General features: G+C 49.4%; 1 protein-coding gene across 2 annotated transcripts in view; it reads right to left on the bottom strand.

Moving 5' to 3' along the window:
• LOC137335857 (prominin-2-like) overlaps positions 1–20,094 on the bottom strand; it is a 61,830-nt gene that overhangs the window by 18,232 nt on the left and 23,504 nt on the right. For both annotated transcript variants that reach the window (XM_068001339.1, XM_068001338.1), the window contains exons 9-16: positions 11,434–11,508; positions 11,287–11,350; positions 10,958–11,111; positions 8,432–8,584; positions 5,693–5,816; positions 4,062–4,147; positions 1,950–2,034; positions 1,258–1,404 (exon numbers count right to left, since the gene is read on the bottom strand). In XM_068001339.1, the coding sequence (XP_067857440.1) occupies positions 1,258–1,404; positions 1,950–2,034; positions 4,062–4,147; positions 5,693–5,816; positions 8,432–8,584; positions 10,958–11,111; positions 11,287–11,350; positions 11,434–11,508 (888 nt within the window). The remainder of the gene's footprint in view (positions 1–1,257; positions 1,405–1,949; positions 2,035–4,061; positions 4,148–5,692; positions 5,817–8,431; positions 8,585–10,957; positions 11,112–11,286; positions 11,351–11,433; positions 11,509–20,094) is intronic.

Below are 20,094 nucleotides of genomic sequence, written 5' to 3' on the forward strand. Positions count from 1 at the left end.
CATAGATTGCCCCCAATATGGCCCTATAATTTCCCTCACTTGGAAGGCAAATTCTTCCTACACCAACACTTGACACTCTGCAAGCGTCCCTCTTTTAAGAGCCGGAACTGTGAGATCCTGATCCCCGGAATCTTCAGCCGATGACACAACCTGACCATCTAGCCAGCAAAGCCTTTCGCCTCATGTTCCACCTGCAGCTCCTCCTACTCACATGCACTCTGTGCCTCACCCAGTTCATTCCTGTCTCTCTTACTCTCTCCCTGGAGTGGATATCTTTGGCACTCAGGGGAGTGACAGCCCATGCTCTAAACTGCTGGCAGGGCCGGATGTCCTGGGGTTTGTGTATTCTTCCTCGGCAACATTTAGAGGCTGTAAAGGGGGTCACAACAGGTTCCTGATGAGCAGAGTAACTTAGAGTAGAAGGAGTGACGTGAAGGTGTCATGATATGGTTTACTGACAGTTAATGTGGGGTACAATAGAATGTAAGGAAGAGGTGCATAATTTCATCTAAAATCCGCAGCCAGAACGTGCCCCCCCCTAATTCCCCATCTCTGATGCCCCCCCAATTCCCCATCTCTGATGCCCCCCTAATTCCCCATCTCTGATGCCCCCCTAATTCCCCATCTCTGATGCCCCCCTAATTCCCCATCTCTGATGCCCCCCTAATTCCCCATCTCTGATGCCCCCCTAATTCCCCATCTCTAATGCCCCCTAATTCCCCATCTTTGATGCCCCCCTAATTCCCCATCTCTGATGCCCCCCTAATTCCCCATCTCTGATGCCCCCCTAATTCCCATCTCTGATGCCCCCCTAATTCCCCATCTCTGATGCCCCCCTAATTCCCCATCTCTAATGCCCCCCTAATTCTGATTTCTGATGCCCCCCTAGTCCCCCATCTCTAATGCCCCCCTAATTCCCCATCTCTGATGCCCCCCTAATTCCCCATCTCTGATGCCCCCCCTAATTCCCCATCTCTGATGCCCTCCTAATTCCCCATCTCTAATGCCCTAAATGGCCTCATCCCTCAGAATTTGCTATGTCTGTCCCTCAGTACTGGCACTGGGAGTGTCAGCCTAGATTATGTGCTCAAGTCTCTGGAGTGGGACTTGAACCCACGACCTTCTGACTCAGAGGTGAGATACATGTGAGCAAAAATTGGTGCCCATTTTATTAATACTAATAAAAGTATCGTACCTTAATGTGAGCACTAGATCTGAGGTTGGACACGACTAAGCCCCACTGCCAATGCCACTTACCTGCTCGATGAGTTTCATGTAGTCAATTCTATCAATCCCACTGCTAGCAAAATTCCTCAGGCTCCTCCTTCCAGCGCTGTCCAGTAAAATGATGCCGGTTATGTTAACATTCAATCGCTCGATTTTCCGAACCAAATCTCCTGTGTACTGGAGCAGAGATACAGAGCCATTCACTATGGAAATTACCCCATTCACTGCAGAAACTAGCCCTTACATCAAGGAAACTCGCTCCACTCACCACACAAACTACCCCCATTCATCACAGAAACTAACCTCATTCACCATGGAAAACTATGCCCATTCATCACAGGAAATGCCCCATTCACTGCTGAAAAGTATACCCATTCGTCACAAGAAATGTTACACTGACTAGCGAAACTATACCCCTTCACGATGGAAATTACTCTATTCATCGCAGAAACTACCCCGCTCCACAAAACATTCAAACTCGTTGCTCTTATTGTGTGACTTGAGTCAATTTTCAATCAGATCATTGGATGGGGGCTGATTCTTTAGGCTGTGGAAGCAGAGATAAATCAGTCAGTCGATGTGCGAACCTTCGCACTGGCCGCTGTCCGGCACTGGCCAAGTTGGAATGCTATGACTAGGGCAAGATGCCTCGTGGGTTGTGGTCTGGAGAAGAAAGAGACTGAAAGCCAAAAGCTGACTGGTGGGATTCGGAAGATACATACCGTACTCAGGTTCAGGTAAGTGTCGACGTCCAAGATCCGGTCGATTGAAAGGATGTTCCACAGCGACTCACCCTCTTCACATTGTCTAACCAAACAAGAAACAGAACCTAGTAACACTTGTGCTCTCCATGTGGAGCATTTTCTGCAGATGCATTGAACATTGGGAACAGGAGGAGGCCATTCACCCCTCGAGCCTGTTCCTGGATTCCATTAGATCATGGCTGATTTGTATCTGAACTCCATTAACCCACCTTTTCTCCATATCCCTTGATATCCTTACCCAACATAAATCCAGCAATCGCTTTCTTGAACGTTTCAATTGACCCCCAGCATCCACAGCTTTTTGAGGGAGAGAGTTTCAGATTTCCACTCCCCTTTTGTGTGAAAAGATGCTTCCTGATTTCCCTCCTAACCGGCCTGGCTTTTATTTTAAGATTGTGCCCCCTTGCTTTGAATTCCTCCACCAGGGGAAATTGTTTCTCTGCATCCACCCGATTGAACCTCTATCATTTTAAACACCTCAATTACATCACCCCTCAACCTTCTAAACTCAAGCAATACAAACCAGGTCTACGCAACCTGACCTCATAATTTAACCCTTTAAGCTTGGGTATCATTCTGGTGAATCTGCGCTGCCCCCCCTCCAAGGCCAATATATCCTTCCTGGGGTGCGGCGCCCTGTACTGAACGCAGTCTCCAGATAGGGTCTAACCAAAGCTTCATATAACTGAAGCATAACTTCCTCCTCTTTGTATTCCAGCCCCCTTGAGATAAAGGCCATCATTCCACTAGCCTTTTCGATTGCTTTTTGCACCTGACTACTAGCTTTTAGCGATTTTAGTGCATGGACACCCAAATCCCTTTGCTCCTCTACATGACAACAGTGACTTCACTTTAAAAGTACTTCATTGGCTGCAAAGCTTTTTGGGACGTCCTGAGGTCGTGAAAGGCGCTATATAAATGCAAATTCTTTCTTTCCTTCCCCCACAGCTCCTTGTTTCTCACCACCACCTTCTCGAGGGCAATTAGGGATGGGCAATAAATGCTGGCCTCGCCAGCGACGCCCAAATCCCGTGAACGAATAAAAAAAAAATAGCGATTTGTCTTTCTCGGATGACCTCACATTTCCCCACATTGAACTCCATCCGCCCAAGTTTTGCCCACTCACTTAATCTGTCATTGGCCCTCTATAATTTTCTGCTCCCATCTACACTACTAACTGTGCCTCCAAACTTAGTGTCATACCACTGTCTATTCCTTCATCTAAATCATTGATTATTATAGTGAAAAGCTGTGGCCTCAGTACAGATCCCCACCACTTGTCACATTCCGCCAATCAAAGAACATTCCCTTTATCCCGACTCTCAGTCTCCTACCTCCCAACCAAATACCAACCCATGTCACAAGATCACCTCCAATTCCATGTGCTTTCATTTTTGCGAATAATCTCTTGTGAGGAACCTTACCAAATCGCTTCTGAAAGTCCAAATAGACAACATGCATCGATACTCCTCGATCCACTATGCTAGAGAGCTCCCTAAAACATTCAACTGGATTAGCCAGACATGACCGAGCCTTCACAAATCCATGCTGACTCTCAATGATCAGCTCATACTTGCCCAAGTGCTCAGTCACTCCCTCACTGATGTTAGATTTCAGTAATTTCCCCACAACGGATGTTAAACTGATAGTCTGTAGTTCCTGGTTTTTCCTTCTCCCCCTTCTTAAATTATGGAGTGACATTTGCAATTTTCCAAGCCATAGGCATAATTCCTGAATCTAGAAAGCTTAGGAAAATTATAACTAATGCTTCACAGGGTGGAAATCATCAGGTCCTGGAGATTTGTCTTTCTTAAGTCCCATTATTTTCTGCATTACCATTTAAAAAAAACCTTATATTAAATCCACTAAGTTCCCCACCTGTGACTTATTTTGAAGTTCCCTTGTACCACTGGTATTTTGTCCTCTTTATCCGCTGTGAAAATGGATAGATTAGATCTAGATCCTTTTTGTCAAACCAGCCTGCATTCGGAAATGACACCTTCCTGTGAGATTCAATGACATTTCCCCAAGGCACAGGCTGTGCTCGATATCTAACAAGTTATTACTGACCTGTAGAGCTCAGAGACGCTGACTGACACATTGAGGTAAGTGGAGAGGTTGAATCTGTTGTCCTCGGCAGCGAGAGTGTCGATGAACTGCAGAAAATAATCACAACATATTCAGCGCTAATTATTCAAATCTTTCCTGTGCTGATGGTACAACATTCAGCACTTGATTTACTGCTGCACATTGGGTGCACTTCATTGCATAAGGTCCACTGAGACCTCCTCAGCATTCCGGACTGGGATAAAACGTGAGCCTATTACATGGATCTCTAAAAGTTCATGAGCAATGCCGTGAAGCGATAGCAAGAGCGAATAATTATATGGAATTTACATTACAGAAACAGGCCACTCAGCCCAACTGGTCTATGCTGGTGTTTATGCTTCACATAAGCCTCCTCTCACCTACTTCATCTCACCCTATCCACATATCCTTCTAATTCTTTCTCCCTCATGTGTACATCTCGCTTCCCCTTAAAGGCATCGATGCGAGTCATCTCAACTACTCCATGTAGTAGCGAGTTCCACATTCTAACCACTCTCTGAGTAAATAAATTCCTGAATTCCTTATTGGATTTATTAGTGACTATCTTATATTTATGGCCCCGAGCCATAATTGGCCTCCCGAAACATCTTCCACAAGCGGAATAGGGTGTTGGGGAGCATTTATAGGACAATTGACCATAAGACAAAGCATACTATTTTGTCCTTGAACGAGACCTTGGTCGGGCCCCGGTTGGAATACTGTGTCCAGTTTTGGTCTCCTCACATGGTGGGTGATATTGAGGCTTTAGAAAGGGTGCAGAGGAGGGCCACGAGACTCATTCCCAGCTTCATGCACCTTAGTTATCAAGATAGGCTCAAAGACTTTACACTTTCGGGAAGCGCAGATTTAGGCCGATTTGATTGAGGTTTATATGATGATAAAGGGAACAGATTTTGTTCGAGTAGTTAGTTTGTTCTAACTAAATTGTTAGGGAGGACCAGGGGGTCACAATGTTAAGTTGTACGAGGCCAGATCGAGGTTAGATGTCAGGAGGTGGTTCATTTCCCAGAGAATAGTGGCCCTCTGGAACAGGCTGCCGGCTCGTGCGGTGAACGCAGATTCGCTGAATTCCTTCGAGCGAGAGCTGGACCTGTTTCTGGCTGGGCCGGAGATCACCTCATACAAAAGGACGGCAATGTAATGCATCGAATTATCAGGGCCAGAGTGATCTCCTGGACTTGTTTCGATCATGTGGGCGGGGGGGCATTTCCCAGATTTTTTCCCCAAATTGATCTGGGTTTTTATATCTGGTTTTCTGCCTCTCCCAGGAGATCACATGGTGTTGGGTGGGGTGGGCAGTGTAGATATTGTGATACACAAGGTAACAGGATTGTGTGGGATAGGCTGGATGGACCAAAGGGTCTTTTCCTGTCCATCGTTGTTCGTATGTTCATAAGGAGCTGCGGCACTGACAATCTGTGCGAGACTCATAAAGGGCCCGAAAAATATGTAAACTGGAGGTGTCCCCATAAAGTGGATGAAATGCCCGAACTGCTGAGAGACGACTGAGAGGCAGAGGAGAGTTTTGATCTTGCAGCTCCCCAGTTAGGCCATCAGAAAATTAAGAGCCGATGTGAAGGCCTCTCACGCACCTGGTAGATTTCTCCGCTTGCCCAAGGTTTACAGACCACCGTCTGAACATTCCCTCCCACGAGAAACGTGACAAACACCAGGAGAATGAGTAGTGAAGAGAAGATAAAGCTGAACCCAACACCCCTGTAAAAGAACAAAACAGTGAAGAGCAGGGACAGCAAAACAGGCACACTCCCCAACACCCCCCCCGCACACTCCCCAAAACCCCCCAGGCACACTCCCCAACACCCCCCAGGGACACTCCCCAACACCCCCCAGGGACACTCCCCAACACCCCCCAGGCACACTCCCCAACACCCCCCAGGCACACTCCCCAACACCCCCCCCGCACACTCCCCAACACCCCCCAGGGACACTCCCCAACACCCCCCCCGCACACTCCCCAACACCCCCCAGGCACACTCCCCAACACCCCCCAGGGACACTCCCCAACACCCCCCAGGGACACTCCCCAACAACCCCCAGGGACACTCCCCAACACCCCCCAGGCACACTCCCCAACACCCCCCAGGCACACTCCCCAACACCCCCCCCGCACACTCCCCAACACCCTCCAGGCACACTCCCCAACACCCCCCAGGCACACTCCCCAACACCCCCCAGGCACACTCCCCAACACCCCCCAGGGACACTCCCCAACACCCCCCCCGCACACTCCCCAACACCCCCCAGGCACACTCCCCAACACCCCCCCCGCACACTCCCCAACACCCCCCAGGCACACTCCCCAACACCCCCCAGGGACACTCCCCAACACCCCCCAGGGACACTCCCCAACACCCCCCAGGCACACTCCCTAACACCCCCCCCCGCACACTCCCCAACACCCCCCAGGGAAACTCCCCAACACCCCCCAGGGACACTCCCCAACACCCCCCCCGCACACTCCCCAACACCCCCCCCCGCACACTCCCCAACACCCCCCAGGGACACTCCCCAACACCCCCCCCCGCACACTCCCCAACACCCCCCAGGGAAACTCCCCAACACCCTCCAGGCACACTCCCCAACACCCCCCCCGCACACTCCCCAACACCCCCCAGGGACACTCCCCAACACCCCCCCCGCACACTCCCCAACACCCCCCAGGGAAACTCCCCAACACCCCCCCCGCACACTCCCCAACACCCCCCAGGGAAACTCCCCAACACCCCCCAGGGACACTCCCCAACACCCCCCCCGCACACTCCCCAACACCCCCCCCGCACACTCCCCAACACCCCCCCCGCACACTCCCCAACACCCCCCAGGCACACTCCCCAACACCCCCCCCGCACACTCCCCAACACCCCCCAGGGACACTCCCCAACACCCCCCCCGCACACTCCCCAACACCCCCCAGGGAAACTCCCCAACATCCCCCAGGGACACTCCCCAACAGCCCCCACGCACACTCCCCAACACCCCCCAGGCACACTCCCCAACACCCCCCCCGCACACTCCCCAACACCCCCCAGGCACACTCCCCAACACCCCCCAGGCACACTCCCCAACACCCCCCCCGCACACTCCCCAACACCCCCCCGCACACTCCCCAACACCCCCCAGGCACACTCCCCAACACCCCCCCCGCACACTCCCCAACACCCCCCAGGCACACTCCCCAACACCCCCCCCGCACACTCCCCAACACCCCCCCCGCACACTCCCCAACACCCCCCAGGCACACTCCCCAACACCCCCCCCGCACACTCCCCAACACCCTCCAGGCACACTCCCCAACACCCCCCAGGCACACTCCCCACAACACCCCCCCCGCACACTCCCCAACACCCTCCAGGCACACTCCCCAACACCCCCCCCGCACACTCCCCAACACCCCCCAGGCACACTCCCCAACACCCCCCAGGCACACTCCCCAACACCCCCCAGGGACACTCCCCAACACCCCCCCCGCACACTCCCCAACACCCCCCAGGCACACTCCCCAACACCCCCCAGGCACACTCCCCAACACCCCCCAGGGACACTCCCCAACACCCCCCCCGCACACTCCCCAACACCCCCCAGGCACACTCCCCAACACCCCCCCCGCACACTCCCCAACACCCCCCAGGCACACTCCCCAACACCCCCCCCGCACACTCCCCAACACCCCCCAGGGACACTCCCCAACACCCCCCAGGCACACTCCCCAACACCCCCCCCGCACACTCCCCAACACCCCCCAGGCACAATCCCCAACACCCCCCCCGCACACTCCCCAACAACCCCCAGGGACACTCCCCAACACCCCCCCCGCACACTCCCCAACACCCCCCAGGCACACTCCCCAACACCCCCCAGGCACACTCCCCAACACCCCCCAGGCACACTCCCCAACACCCCCCAGGCACACTCCCCAACACCCCCCAGGCACACTCCCCAACACCCCCCAGGCACACTCCCCAACACCCCCCAAGCACACTAAGTTGATTCACTTCTCGCTGATATTCTGATATTGTCAATACATAGATGCACTCCTCGCTCTTACTGACAGATAATATTTGCATTCACACCCCTTACTGTTGTGGAAACAGTCTGTACACACAGGTGCACTGAAACTGTTGATACAGACAGGTGCAATCCGTGTCAATACTGAAAATGTCACTTCTCACTGATATTAAAACTGTCAACAGATACATGCTTCCTCCTGGAACTCTTGATACATACAAACACACTGATACTGAAATTGCATTCCTACTTTCAATGTGTCCGTAAACATTGTCAACCCCCAGAAACAAACGCAGTTGCCTTACGCCATCAGGAAGTTGGCTCCAGACTTTGAACATCCATTGGCGCTGTTGGGATGGTCCTTGGTCACAATTCCGATGGTTCCTAGCCCCAGTCCCAGCACATTACATGCGATGATTAAGAGAATGATACAGCATAGAACAATGCCCACTATCCACCTACAATAAAAGAAAGACATGCATTTATATAACGCCTTTCACATCCTCAGGACATCCCAAACCTAATTACATCAAAACCCAATAAACAACAACAACAACTTGCTTTAATATAGCGTCTTTAACACAGTAAAACCTCCCAAGGCGCTTCACAGGAGCGATTATCAAACAACCATTGACAACGAGCCACATAATGAGATATTAGGACAGGTGATCAAAAGCTTGGTCAAAGAGGTAAGTTTTAAGGAACGTCTTAAAGGAGGAGAGAGAGGTGGAGAGGCGGAGAGGCGGAGAGGCGGAGAGCTTTAGGGAGGGAATTCCAGAGCTTAGGGCCGAGGCAGCTGAAGGCACGGCCACCCAATGGTGGAGCGATTAAAATCGGGGATCCGCAAGTGGCCAGAATTGGAGGAATGCAAAAGGGCTGGAGGAGGTTACAGAGATAAGGAGGGGGCGAGGCCATGGAGGGATTTGAAAACAAGGATGAGAATTTTTAAGTCGAGGCGATGCCAGATTGGGACCCAATGTCGGTCAGCAAGCACAGGGGTGATGGGTGAACTTGGTGCGAGTTCGGATACGGGCATCAGAATTTTGGATGAGCTCAAGTTTATGGAGGGTGCAAGTTGGAAGGCTGGCCAGAAGAGTATTTTAATAGTCCAGTCTGGAGGTAACAAAGGCATGGATGAGGGTTTCAGGAGCAGATGAGCTGAGGCAGGGGCGGAGACGGGCGATGTTACGGAGGTGGAAGTAGGCGGTCTTGGTGATGGAGCAGATGAGGTCGGAAGTTCATCTCAGGGTCAAACAGGATGCCAAGGTTGCGAACGGTCTGGTTCAGTCTCGGACAGTGGCCGGGGAGAGAGACGGAGTCGGTGGCTCGGGAACGGAGTTTGTGGCGAAGACCGAAGACAATGGCTTAGGTCTTCTCAATATTTGGTTGGAGGAAATTTCTGCTCATCCAGCACTGGATGTTGGACAAGCAGTTTGACAAATGAGAGAGAGTGGAGGGGTCGAGGGAGGTGGTGGTGAAATCGAGCTGGGTGTCGTCAGCGTGCATGTGGAATCTGACGTCGTGTTTTCGGATGATGTCGCCGAGGGGCAGCATGTGGATGAGAAATAGGAGGGGCCAAGGATAGGTCCTCGGGGGACTCCAGAGGTAATGGTGCGGGAGTGGGAAGGGAAGCCATTGCAGGTGACGACCGGGAACGACTGGATAGATAAGAATGGAACCAGGCGAGCGCAGAAGCTCCATGCAGAGAGTAGCCCAAATTGTAAAACCCAACAAAACTATCCACATCAAGATTCTATCACAAGGCTTCTGAAGACAGTGTGAGGCTCTCAGGCTCAATGGGAATAAAAATCATGTAAAAATGACATTAATTCTCTCATCATGGTGTAAAGTAACTGCGACTGTCAGTGGGTTCAATGCCTTCGTCACCTGTAGGCATCGACATAAGACTCTCCTTTCAGGGAATTCCTGCCCTCAGTACTTGTGTGACTGGGCAGGTCCCTCTTTCAACAGTCGGCACTAACCCCCCTGCAATAAACGGAAGCAATCACAGAGTCAGGGGGGCAGTACCCTGTCCCATCCCACTCATGATCTGGGAGTGCATGAATCAGGAATATACTTTTAGCAATCAGCATGAGTGCAAGAGACAGGAACACCTGCATTTGGACAAGGACTGGGTTGGGCCAGCTGTGACAGCCCCCACACTCAAATACCCTCACAACACTCACTGACCCAACTCACAGATGAAGGTATCAGGGGCTTGAAAGTGGATCCGTTCCCCGACAAAAGTTCTGGGCACCGCTCCTAAGGAAGGATATATTGGCCTTGGAGGGGGTGCAGCACAGTTTCACTGGAATGATACCGGGGCTAAAAGGGTTAAATTATGGGGTCAGGTTGCATAGACTAAGGCTGGTATTCCCTTGAATATAGAAGATTGAAGTGTTGAAGATGATTAAAGGATTTGCTAGGGTACATAGAGAGAAACTAGAAGGCATAACCTTAAAATTAGAGCTAGGCCGTTCAGGGGTGATGTGAGAAAGCACTACTTTAAGCTTAGGAAATCTGGAACCCTCTCCCCCAAAAAGCTTTTGAGGCTGGGGGTCAATTGAAAATTTCAAAGCTGAGATCGATAGATTTTTGTTAGGCGAGGATATTAAGGGCTGCGAAACCAAGGTGGATAGATGGAGTTAAGATACAGATCAGCCATGATTTAAGTGAATGGTGGTACAGGCTCGAGGGGCTGAACGGCCTACACCTGTTCTTTTGTCAGAAGTCAGCATCTTCGGGAAAGGAGGGGAGAAAATTCAGAGGGGGAAATACAACTCAGAAAGGTATCACTTTCCTGTATAAATGTAATGACGGTGATTGTGTACCTGTAATAATCATACTGCTTCACATCCCGTGAGACTGCCAACACCTTCTGAGAATTGAGATTCCCAATCTGGGACTGGAGGGAATCCAGAAATTGGACCCTTTCAATGATGGAGGAGAGGTTCCCTTCGATGTCCTCGATAGCTCTCTTGATGTCTGCGTAAACCAACAAGAATAGGACACTAACTCAGAAAAATTAAAGGAACTAGCGGACGAGGCTTTGAAACCGTTGAAAGACCAACACGTTTCCTGGAACTAAGCCACACCCTAGGCTGTCCAATCAAAGGATTCTACACCGCCCTCCCCCCCCCGCCCCCCCAGACATACCCACCTGCGATAATCTGTGAGGTTTGATTGGTCACCTTGCCAGGAATTTCATTAAATGAACGGTTACCCTGAGAAGGGAGAACACGTGTTAGCAGTTTGGCAGCAAGTCACACATGCAGGACATAATAAATCCCAAAAGTGGACCAGTTACCTGTTGCAGGGAATTATTCAGTGTTGCTGGAGAGAAGCTCGTGGCGTTGGTTAACACGATCTGAACTTCAATAGGCTATAGAGAGTGGAGACAGATTACTGATGGAAACAAACAGATCAAAAACAACAATGCTTAACTCGTGACAAATCAATCAGTATTCCTGCAGCAGAGCCAGCGAATCAATTAAAGGGCAAATCAGGCGGAGAATGAGGTCCACGAGAGGTGACGAGCAGGGACAGGCCTAGTTTGAAACGTGTAGTCCGAGATGTGTGCAGTTTGGGTGCAGAGGCAATGGACTCAAGGGATTGAGGCAATTTGAGAGGTAAAGATAGCGGGGTGAGGTACAGAGATAGGTGCAGTTTGAGGAGTGAAGAGCAGAGATGGGACTAGGAAGCTGTGGAAGCTACATCATTAAATAAATTTAAAACAGAAATAGACAGTTTCCTAGAAGTAAAGGGAATTAGGGGTTACGGGGAGCGGGCAGGAAATTGGACATGAATTTAGATTTGAGGTTAGGATCAGATCAGCCATGATCTTATTGAATGGCGGAGCAGGCTCGAGGGGCCGATTGGCCAACTCCTGCTCCTATTTCTTATGTTCTTATGTTCTTATGTAGATGGAACGAGTGTGAGGGTAAAGAGCAGAGATGGGACTAGTGTGAGGGTAAAGAGCAGAGATGGGACGAGTTTGAGGGTGAAGAGCAGAGATGGGACTACTTTGAGGGTAAAGAGCAGAGATGGGACTAGTGTGAGGGTAAAGAGCAGAGATGGGATGAGTGTGAGGGTAAAGAGCAGAGATGGGATGAGTGTGAGGGTAAAGAGCAGAGATGGGACTAGTGTGAGGGTAAAGAGCAGAGATGGGACTAGTTTGAGGGTAAAGAGCAGAGATGGGACTAGTTTGAGGGTAAAGAGCAGAGATGGGACTAGTTTGAGGGTAAAGAGCAGAGATGGGACGAGTTTCAGGGTAAAGAGCAGAGATGGGACGAGTTTGAGGGTAAAGAGCAGAGATGGGATGAGTGTGAGGGTAAAGAGCAGAGATGGGACGAGTTTGAGGGTAAAGAGCAGAGATGGGACTAGTTTGAGGGTAAAGAGCAGGGATGGGACTAGTGTGAGGGTAAAGAGCAGAGATGGGACGAGTTTCAGGGTAAAGAGCAGAGATGGGACGAGTTTGAGGGTAAAGAGCAGAGATGGGATGAGTGTGAGGGTAAAGAGCAGAGATGGGACTAGTTTGAGGGTAAAGAGCAGAGATGGGACTAGTTTGAGGGTAAAGAGCAGAGATGGGACGAGTTTCAGGGTAAAGAGCAGAGATGGGACGAGTTTGAGGGTAAAGAGCAGAGATGGGATGAGTGTGAGGGTAAAGAGCAGAGATGGGACTAGTTTGAGGGTAAAGAGCAGAGATGGGATGAGTGTGAGGGTAAAGAGCAGAGATGGGACTAGTGTGAGGGTAAAGAGCAGAGATGGGATGAGTGTGAGGGTAAAGAGCAGAGATGGGACTAGTGTGAGGGTAAAGAGCAGAGATGGGACGAGTTTGAGGGTAAAGAGCAGAGATGGGACTAGTGTGAGGGTAAAGAGCAGAGATGGGATGAGTGTGAGGGTAAAGAGCAGAGATGGGATGAGTGTGAGGGTAAAGAGCAGAGATGGGACTAGTTTGAGGGTAAAGAGCAGAGATGGGACGAGTTTCAGGGTAAAGAGCAGAGATGGGACTAGTTTGAGGGTAAAGAGCAGAAATGGGACTAGTTTGAGGGTAAAGAGCAGAGATGGGATTAGTTTGAGGGTAAAGAGCAGAGATGGGATGAGTGTGAGGGTAAAGAGCAGAGATGGGATGAGTGTGAGGGTAAAGAGCAGAGATGGGACTAGTTTGAGGGTAAAGAGCAGAGATGGGGCTAGTTTGAGGGTAAAGAGCAGAGATGGGACTAGTGTGAGGGTAAAGAGCAGAGATGGGACTAGTGTGAGGGTAAAGAGCAGAGATGGGACGAGTTTGAGGGTAAAGAGCAGAGATGGGACTAGTTTGAGGGTAAAGAGCAGAGATGGGACTAGTTTGAGGGTAAAGAGCAGAGATGGGACTAGTTTGAGGGTAAAGAGCAGAGATGGGACGAGTTTCAGGGTAAAGAGCAGAGATGGGACTAGTTTGAGGGTAAAGAGCAGAGATGGGACTAGTTTGAGGGTAAAGAGCAGAGATGGGACGAGATTGAGGGTAAAGAGCGGGCAGGAAATTGGACATGAATTTAGATTTGAGGTTAGGATCAGGTCAGCCATGATCTTATTGAATGGCGGAGCAGGCTCGAGGGGCCGATTGGCCTACTCCTGCTCCTATTTCTTATGTTCTTATGTTCTTATGTAGATGGGACTACTTTGAGGGTAAAGAGCAGAGATGGGACTAGTGTGAGGGTAAAGAGCAGAGATGGGACGAGTGTGAGGGTAAAGAGCAGAGATGGGACGAGTTTCAGGGTAAAGAGCAGAGATGGGACGAGTGTGAGGGTAAAGAGCAGAGATGGGACGAGTTTGAGGGTAAAGAGCAGAGATGGGACTAGTTTGAGGGTAAAGAGCAGAGATGGGATTAGTGTGAGGGTAAAGAGCAGAGATGGGACTAGTTTGAAGGTAAAGAGCAGAGATGGGACGAGTTTGAGGGTAAAGAGCAGAGATGGGACTAGTGTGAGGGTAAAGAGCAGAGATGGGACTAGTGTGAGGGTAAAGAGCAGAGATGGGACTAGTGTGAGGGTAAAGAGCAGAGATGGGACTAGTTTGAGGGTAAAGAGCAGAGGTGGGACTAGTTTGAGGGTAAAGAGCAGAGATGGGATTAGTGTGAGGGTAAAGAGCAGAGATGGGACTAGTGTGAGGGTAAAGAGCAGAGATGGGGCTAGTTTGAGGGTAAAGAGCAGAGATGGGACGAGTTTGAGGGTAAAGAGCAGAGATGGGACGAGTTTGAGGGTAAAGAGCAGAGGTGGGGCTAGTTTGAGGGTAAAGAGCAGAGATGGGGCTAGTTTGAGGGTAAAGAGCAGAGATGGGATTAGTGTGAGGGTAAAGAGCAGAGATGGGATTAGTGTGAGGGTAAAGAGCAGAGATGGGGCTAGTTTGAGGGTAAAGAGCAGAGATGGGACTAGTTTGAGGGTAAAGAGCAGAGATGGGGCTAGTTTGAGGGTAAAGAGCAGAGATGGGATTCGTGTGAGGGTAAAGAGCAGAGATGGGACGAGTTTGAGGGTAAAGAGCAGAGATGGGATTAGTGTGAGGGTAAAGAGCAGAGATGGGACGAGTGTGAGGGTAAAGAGCAGAGATGGGACGAGTTTGAGGGTAAAGAGCAGAGATGGGACGAGTGTGAGGGTAAAGAGCAGAGATGGGACCAGTTTGAGGGTAAAGAGCAGAGATGGGACTAGTGTGAGGGTAAAGAGCAGAGGTGGGGCTAGTTTGAGGGTAGAGAGCAGAGATGGGATGAGTTTGAGGGTAAAGAGCAGAGATGGGATTAGTGTGAGGGTAAAGAGCAGAGATGGGACTAGTGTGAGGGTAAAGAGCAGAGATGGGACCAGTTTGAGGGTAAAGAGCAGAGATGGGATTAGTGTGAGGGTAAAGAGCAGAGATGGGACTAGTTTGAGGGTAAAGAGCAGAGGTGGGGCTAGTTTGAGGGTAGAGAGCAGAGATGGGACGAGTTTGAGGATTGAAGGGGTATGCTCCTTGCACCAACAATTTTCGCTCCTGTTTCAGTGTGCTCCATTAACCTGATAACAGCTGCAGGAAAGGCTGAACTTCCCATCACCCCCCCTACCTATTCCCGTTGTCCATACATCAATCAAACTCTCACTGCCTTTGCAGTGTCACTGGACAATGTCAGAATTGAATGAGGCAGGAGAGTCCGAGAGGTGAGCACAATATAAAAGGAGAGACCAAGAGCGGGAGGAGAGTCTGAGAGGTGAACGCAGGGTAAATCTAAGTCAAGTCATGGCAGCACAGCTCGCACCCGTGATATGCTCCTCCTGCACTATGTGGGAAGTCATGGACGCTATCAGTGTCCCTGGCGACCATGTGTGCAGGAAGTGTGTCCCGATGCAGCTACTCGCTAACTGCATTTCGGGGCTGGAGCTGCGGGTGGATTCGCTGTGGAGCATCCGCGATGCTGAGACTATCGTGGACAGCACGTTCAGTGAGGTGGTCACACTGCAGGTAAAGATTACGCAGACAGAAAGGAAATGGGTGACCGCCAGGCAGAGTAAAAGGACTAGGCAGGAAGAGCAGGAGTCCCCTGGGGCCGTCTCCCTCTCAAACAGATATACCGCTTTGCATACTGTTGGGGGAGATGGCTTATCAGGGGAAAGCAGCAAGAGCCAGGTTCGGGGCACCACGGGTGGCTCAACTGCACAGGAGGGGAGGAAGAAGAGTGGCAGGGCTATAGTGATAGGGGATTCAATTGTAAGGGGAACAGATAGGCATTTCTGTGGCCGCAAACGTGACTCCAGGATGGTACGTTGCCTCCCTGGTGCTAGGGTCAAGGATGTTGCGGAGCGGCTGCAGGGCATTCTGGAGGGGGAGGGTGAACAGCCAGTAGTCATGGTCCATATCGGTACCAACGACATAATTAAAAAAAGGGATGAGGTCCTGCAAGGTGAATTTAGGAGTTAGGAGATAAATTAAAAAGCAGGACTTCAAAGGTAGTGATCTCAGGATTACTACCAGTGCCATGTGCTAGTGAGTATAGGAACAGGAGAATAGACAGGATGAATGCGTGGCTGCAGGGATGGTGTAGGAGGGAGGGGTTGAGATTCCTGGGACATTGGGACCGGTTCTGGGGAAGGCGGGACCTGTACAAGCGGGACGGGTTACACCCGAGCAGGACCGGGACCAATGTCCTCGCGGGGGTGTTTGCTAGTGCTGTTGGGGAAGGTTTAAACTAGAGTGGCAGGGGGATGGGAACCTGAGCGGGGAGTCAGAAGGGAGTGAGGTTGAGAGCAGCAAGAGAGGGGAAGACCCTGGGGAAATCTACAATACAAATAGTACAAACAGTTGTTCAAGAACAAGTGAAAGGGAAAAGCGTCGAGCAGCAGAAAGAAAGTGTACTTTAGGCACGACAGATAAAGTGAAAACTAGAAGGCGTAAGGCGATTAACCCAGCATCAAAGCTGAAGGTCAGGCGAGGGTGTGTGGCCCAACGAATAGTTCTATACACAAATGCACGGAGTATAAGGAATAAATTAAATGAACTACAGGTTCAAATTCAAATTGGAGGGTATGACATGACAGCTATTACTGAGACACGGCTGCAGGATGGTCAGGATTGGGAACTAAATATACCGGGTTATATAGTCTACAGGAGAGACAGGGAAAATGGAAGAGGGGGAGGAGTAGCCTTAGTGATTAGAGATTAAATCACTTCAATGATAAAGGAGGATATAACGAGAGGTAAGCAGCCAACAGAGACCTTATGGGTTGAATTGAGAAATAGGAAAGGATCTAAGACTATAGTGGGAGTTGTATATAGGACCCCTGGCAGCAGCTCTGAAGTGCGAGATTGTATAAATGCAGAGATTAGACAAGCGTGTAAGAAAGGCATAGTGGTCTTAATGGGGGACTTTAACCTTCACATAGATTGGGAAAAGCAGACTAGCAACTGTCAGAAAGGTAGTGAATTTCTTGAGTGTGTCCGGGATAGTTTTCTACAGCAGTGTGTCCTACAGGCAACAAGGGGGCAAGCCATACTAGATTTAGTAATGAGTAATGAACCAGATTTAGTTAACAGCTTAACTGTGCATGAACATCAATCCAATAGTGATCATAACATGATCGAGTTCAAGGTAGTGTTTGAAAGGGAAAAAAGTGAATCAGCTGCTCAGATTCTAGACTTGGGTCAGGCCGACTTCAATGGGATGAGACACAGACTGTCCACAGTAAACTGGGCAAATCTGTTAATGGGTAAAACGACTGATGATCAGTGGGAAATGTTTAAAGAAACATTTAACGTGATACAGAACCGGTTTATACCCCTGAGGGGCAAGAACTCTACTTGCCAAAAAAAAACAGCCGTGGACAACTAAAGAGGTAAGGGACAGTATAAGACATAAGGAAAGGGCATACAAAAAGGCAAAAAATGGCACAGATCCTGGTGAATGGGAAAGATACAAAGATCAACAAAGGATCACAAAACAGATAGTAAGAGCTACAAAAAGAGAGTATGAAAAGAAACTTGCAAGGGATATCAAAACCAATACGAAGAACTTTTATAGTTACATTAGGAAAAAGAGGGTGGTCAGGAGCAGTGTTGGCCCCTTAAAAACTGAAAGTGGGGATATTGTCATTGACAATGGGGAAATGGCGGACATGTTGAATAATTACTTTGCGTCAGTATTTACAGTAGAAAAAGAGGATGGCATGCCAGAAATCCCAAGAAAACTAATATTGAATCGGGTTCAGGGACTCGATAAAATTAATATAAGTAAAGCAACAGTAATGAAGAAAATAATAGCACGAAAGAGTGACAAATCCCCAGGACCAGATGGTTTCCATCCCAGGGTTTTAAAGGAAGTAGGTGAGCACATTGCAGATGCCCTAACTATAATCTTTCAAAGTTCTCTAGATTCAGGAACTGTCCCTCTAGATTGGAAAATTGCACGTCACTCCGCTTTTTAAGAAGGGAGAGAGCGGGAAACCAGGGAATTTTAGACCAGTTAGCCTAACATCTGTTGTGGGGAGAATGCTGGAGTCTATAATTAAGGATTGGGTGACTGAACACCTCGAGAATTTTCAGTAAATCAGAGAGAGCCAGCATGGATTTGTGAAAGGTAGGTTGTGCCTGACAAACCTGATCGAATTTTTTGAAGAGTTGACTAAAGTAGTGTACAGGGGAATGTCAATGGATGTTATTTATATGGACTTCCAGAAGGCATTTGATAAGGTCCCACATAAAAGACTGTTGGCTAAGATAGAAGCCCATGGAATCGAGGGAAAAGTACGGACTTGGTTAGGAAGTTGGCTGAGCGAAAGGTGACAGAGAGTAGGGATAATGGGTAGGTACTCACATTGGCAGGATGTGACTAGTGGAGTCCCGCAGGGATCTGTCTTGGGGCCTCAATTATTCACAATATTTATTCACGACTTAGATGAAGGCATAGAAAGTCTCATATCTAAGTTTGTCGATGACACAAAGATTGGTGGCATTGTAAGCAGTGGAGATGAAAACATAAAATTACAAAGCGCTATTGATAGATTAGGTGAATGGGCAAAACTGTGGCAAATGGAATTCAATGTAGACAAATGTGAGGTCATCCACTTTGGATCAAAAAAGGATAGAACAGGGTACTTTCTAAATGGTGAATGTCCAAAGGGACTTAGGGGTTCAGGTACATCGATCATTGAAGTGTCATGAACAGGTGCAGAAAATAATCAATAAGGCTAATGGAATGCTGGCCTTTATATCTGGAGGACGAGAGTACAAGGGGGCAGAAGTTATGCTGCAGCTATACAAAACCCTGGTTAGACCGCACCTGGAGTACTGTGAGCAGTTCTGGGCACCGCACCTTCGGAAGGACATATTGGCCTTGGAGGGAGTGCAGCGTAGGTTTACTAGAATGATACCCGGACTTCAAGGGCTGAGTTACGAGGAGAGATTACACAAATTGGGGTTGTATTCTCTGGAGTTTCGAAGGTTAAGGGGTGATCTGATCGAAGTTTAAAAGATATTAAGGGGAACGGATAGGGTGGATAGAGAGAAACTATTTCCGCTGGTTGGGAATTCTACAAATTGAGCTAGTATCAATTGCCGTTTGCGGAAGAGAGTTCCAAACTTCTACTGTGCCCCCTACTCCTAAGGCTAATGGAATTACACAAATTGGGGTTGTATTCTCTGGAGTTTCGAAGGTTAAGGGGTGATCTGATCAGATCACCCCTTAACCTTCGAAACTCCAGAGAATACAACCCCAATTTGTGTAATTCCATTAGCCTTAGGAGTAGGGGGCACAGTCTAAAAATTAGAGCCAGACCTTTCAGGAGCGAGATTAGAAAACATTTCTACACACAAAGGGTGGTAGAAGTTTGGAACTCTCTTCCGCAAACGGCAATTGATACTAGCTCAATTGCTAAATTTAAATCTGAGATCGATAGCTTTTTGGCAACCAAAGGTATTAAGGGATATGGGCCAAAGGCAGGTATATGGAGTTAGATCACAGATCAGCCATGATCTTATCAAATGGCGGAGCAGGCACGAGGGGCTGAATGGCCTACTCCTGTTCCGATGTTCCTTTGTTCCTATGTAACATTCACACACTATGGTAAAAAGAGGATAGGCACAGACAGAGCACAGAAGTACCCGACAGGCAGTCACTCGGGTACTAATAGAGGCACTGGGGAAGGTGCAAAAAAGATTTACAAGGTTGATATCAGAACTGAGGGATTATACTTACCAGGAAAGACTGAACAGACTGGGGCTCTTTTCTCTCAAAAATAGAAGGCTGAGGGGTGACCCAATAGAGGTCTTTAAAATTATGACAGGGTTTGATAGGGTAGATATAGAGAAGATGTTTCCACTTGTGGGGGAGACCAGAACTCGGGGCCAGAAGGATAAGACAGTCACTAATAAATCCAATCGGGAATTCAGGAGAAACTTCTTCACCCAGAGAGTGGTTAGAATGTGGAATTTGCAACCACAAGGAGTAGCTGAGGCGAATAGCATTGACGCATTTAAGGAG

This window comes from Heptranchias perlo, chromosome 20, assembly GCF_035084215.1.
Source record: "Heptranchias perlo isolate sHepPer1 chromosome 20, sHepPer1.hap1, whole genome shotgun sequence".
Classification (NCBI taxonomy): domain Eukaryota; kingdom Metazoa; phylum Chordata; class Chondrichthyes; order Hexanchiformes; family Hexanchidae; genus Heptranchias; species Heptranchias perlo.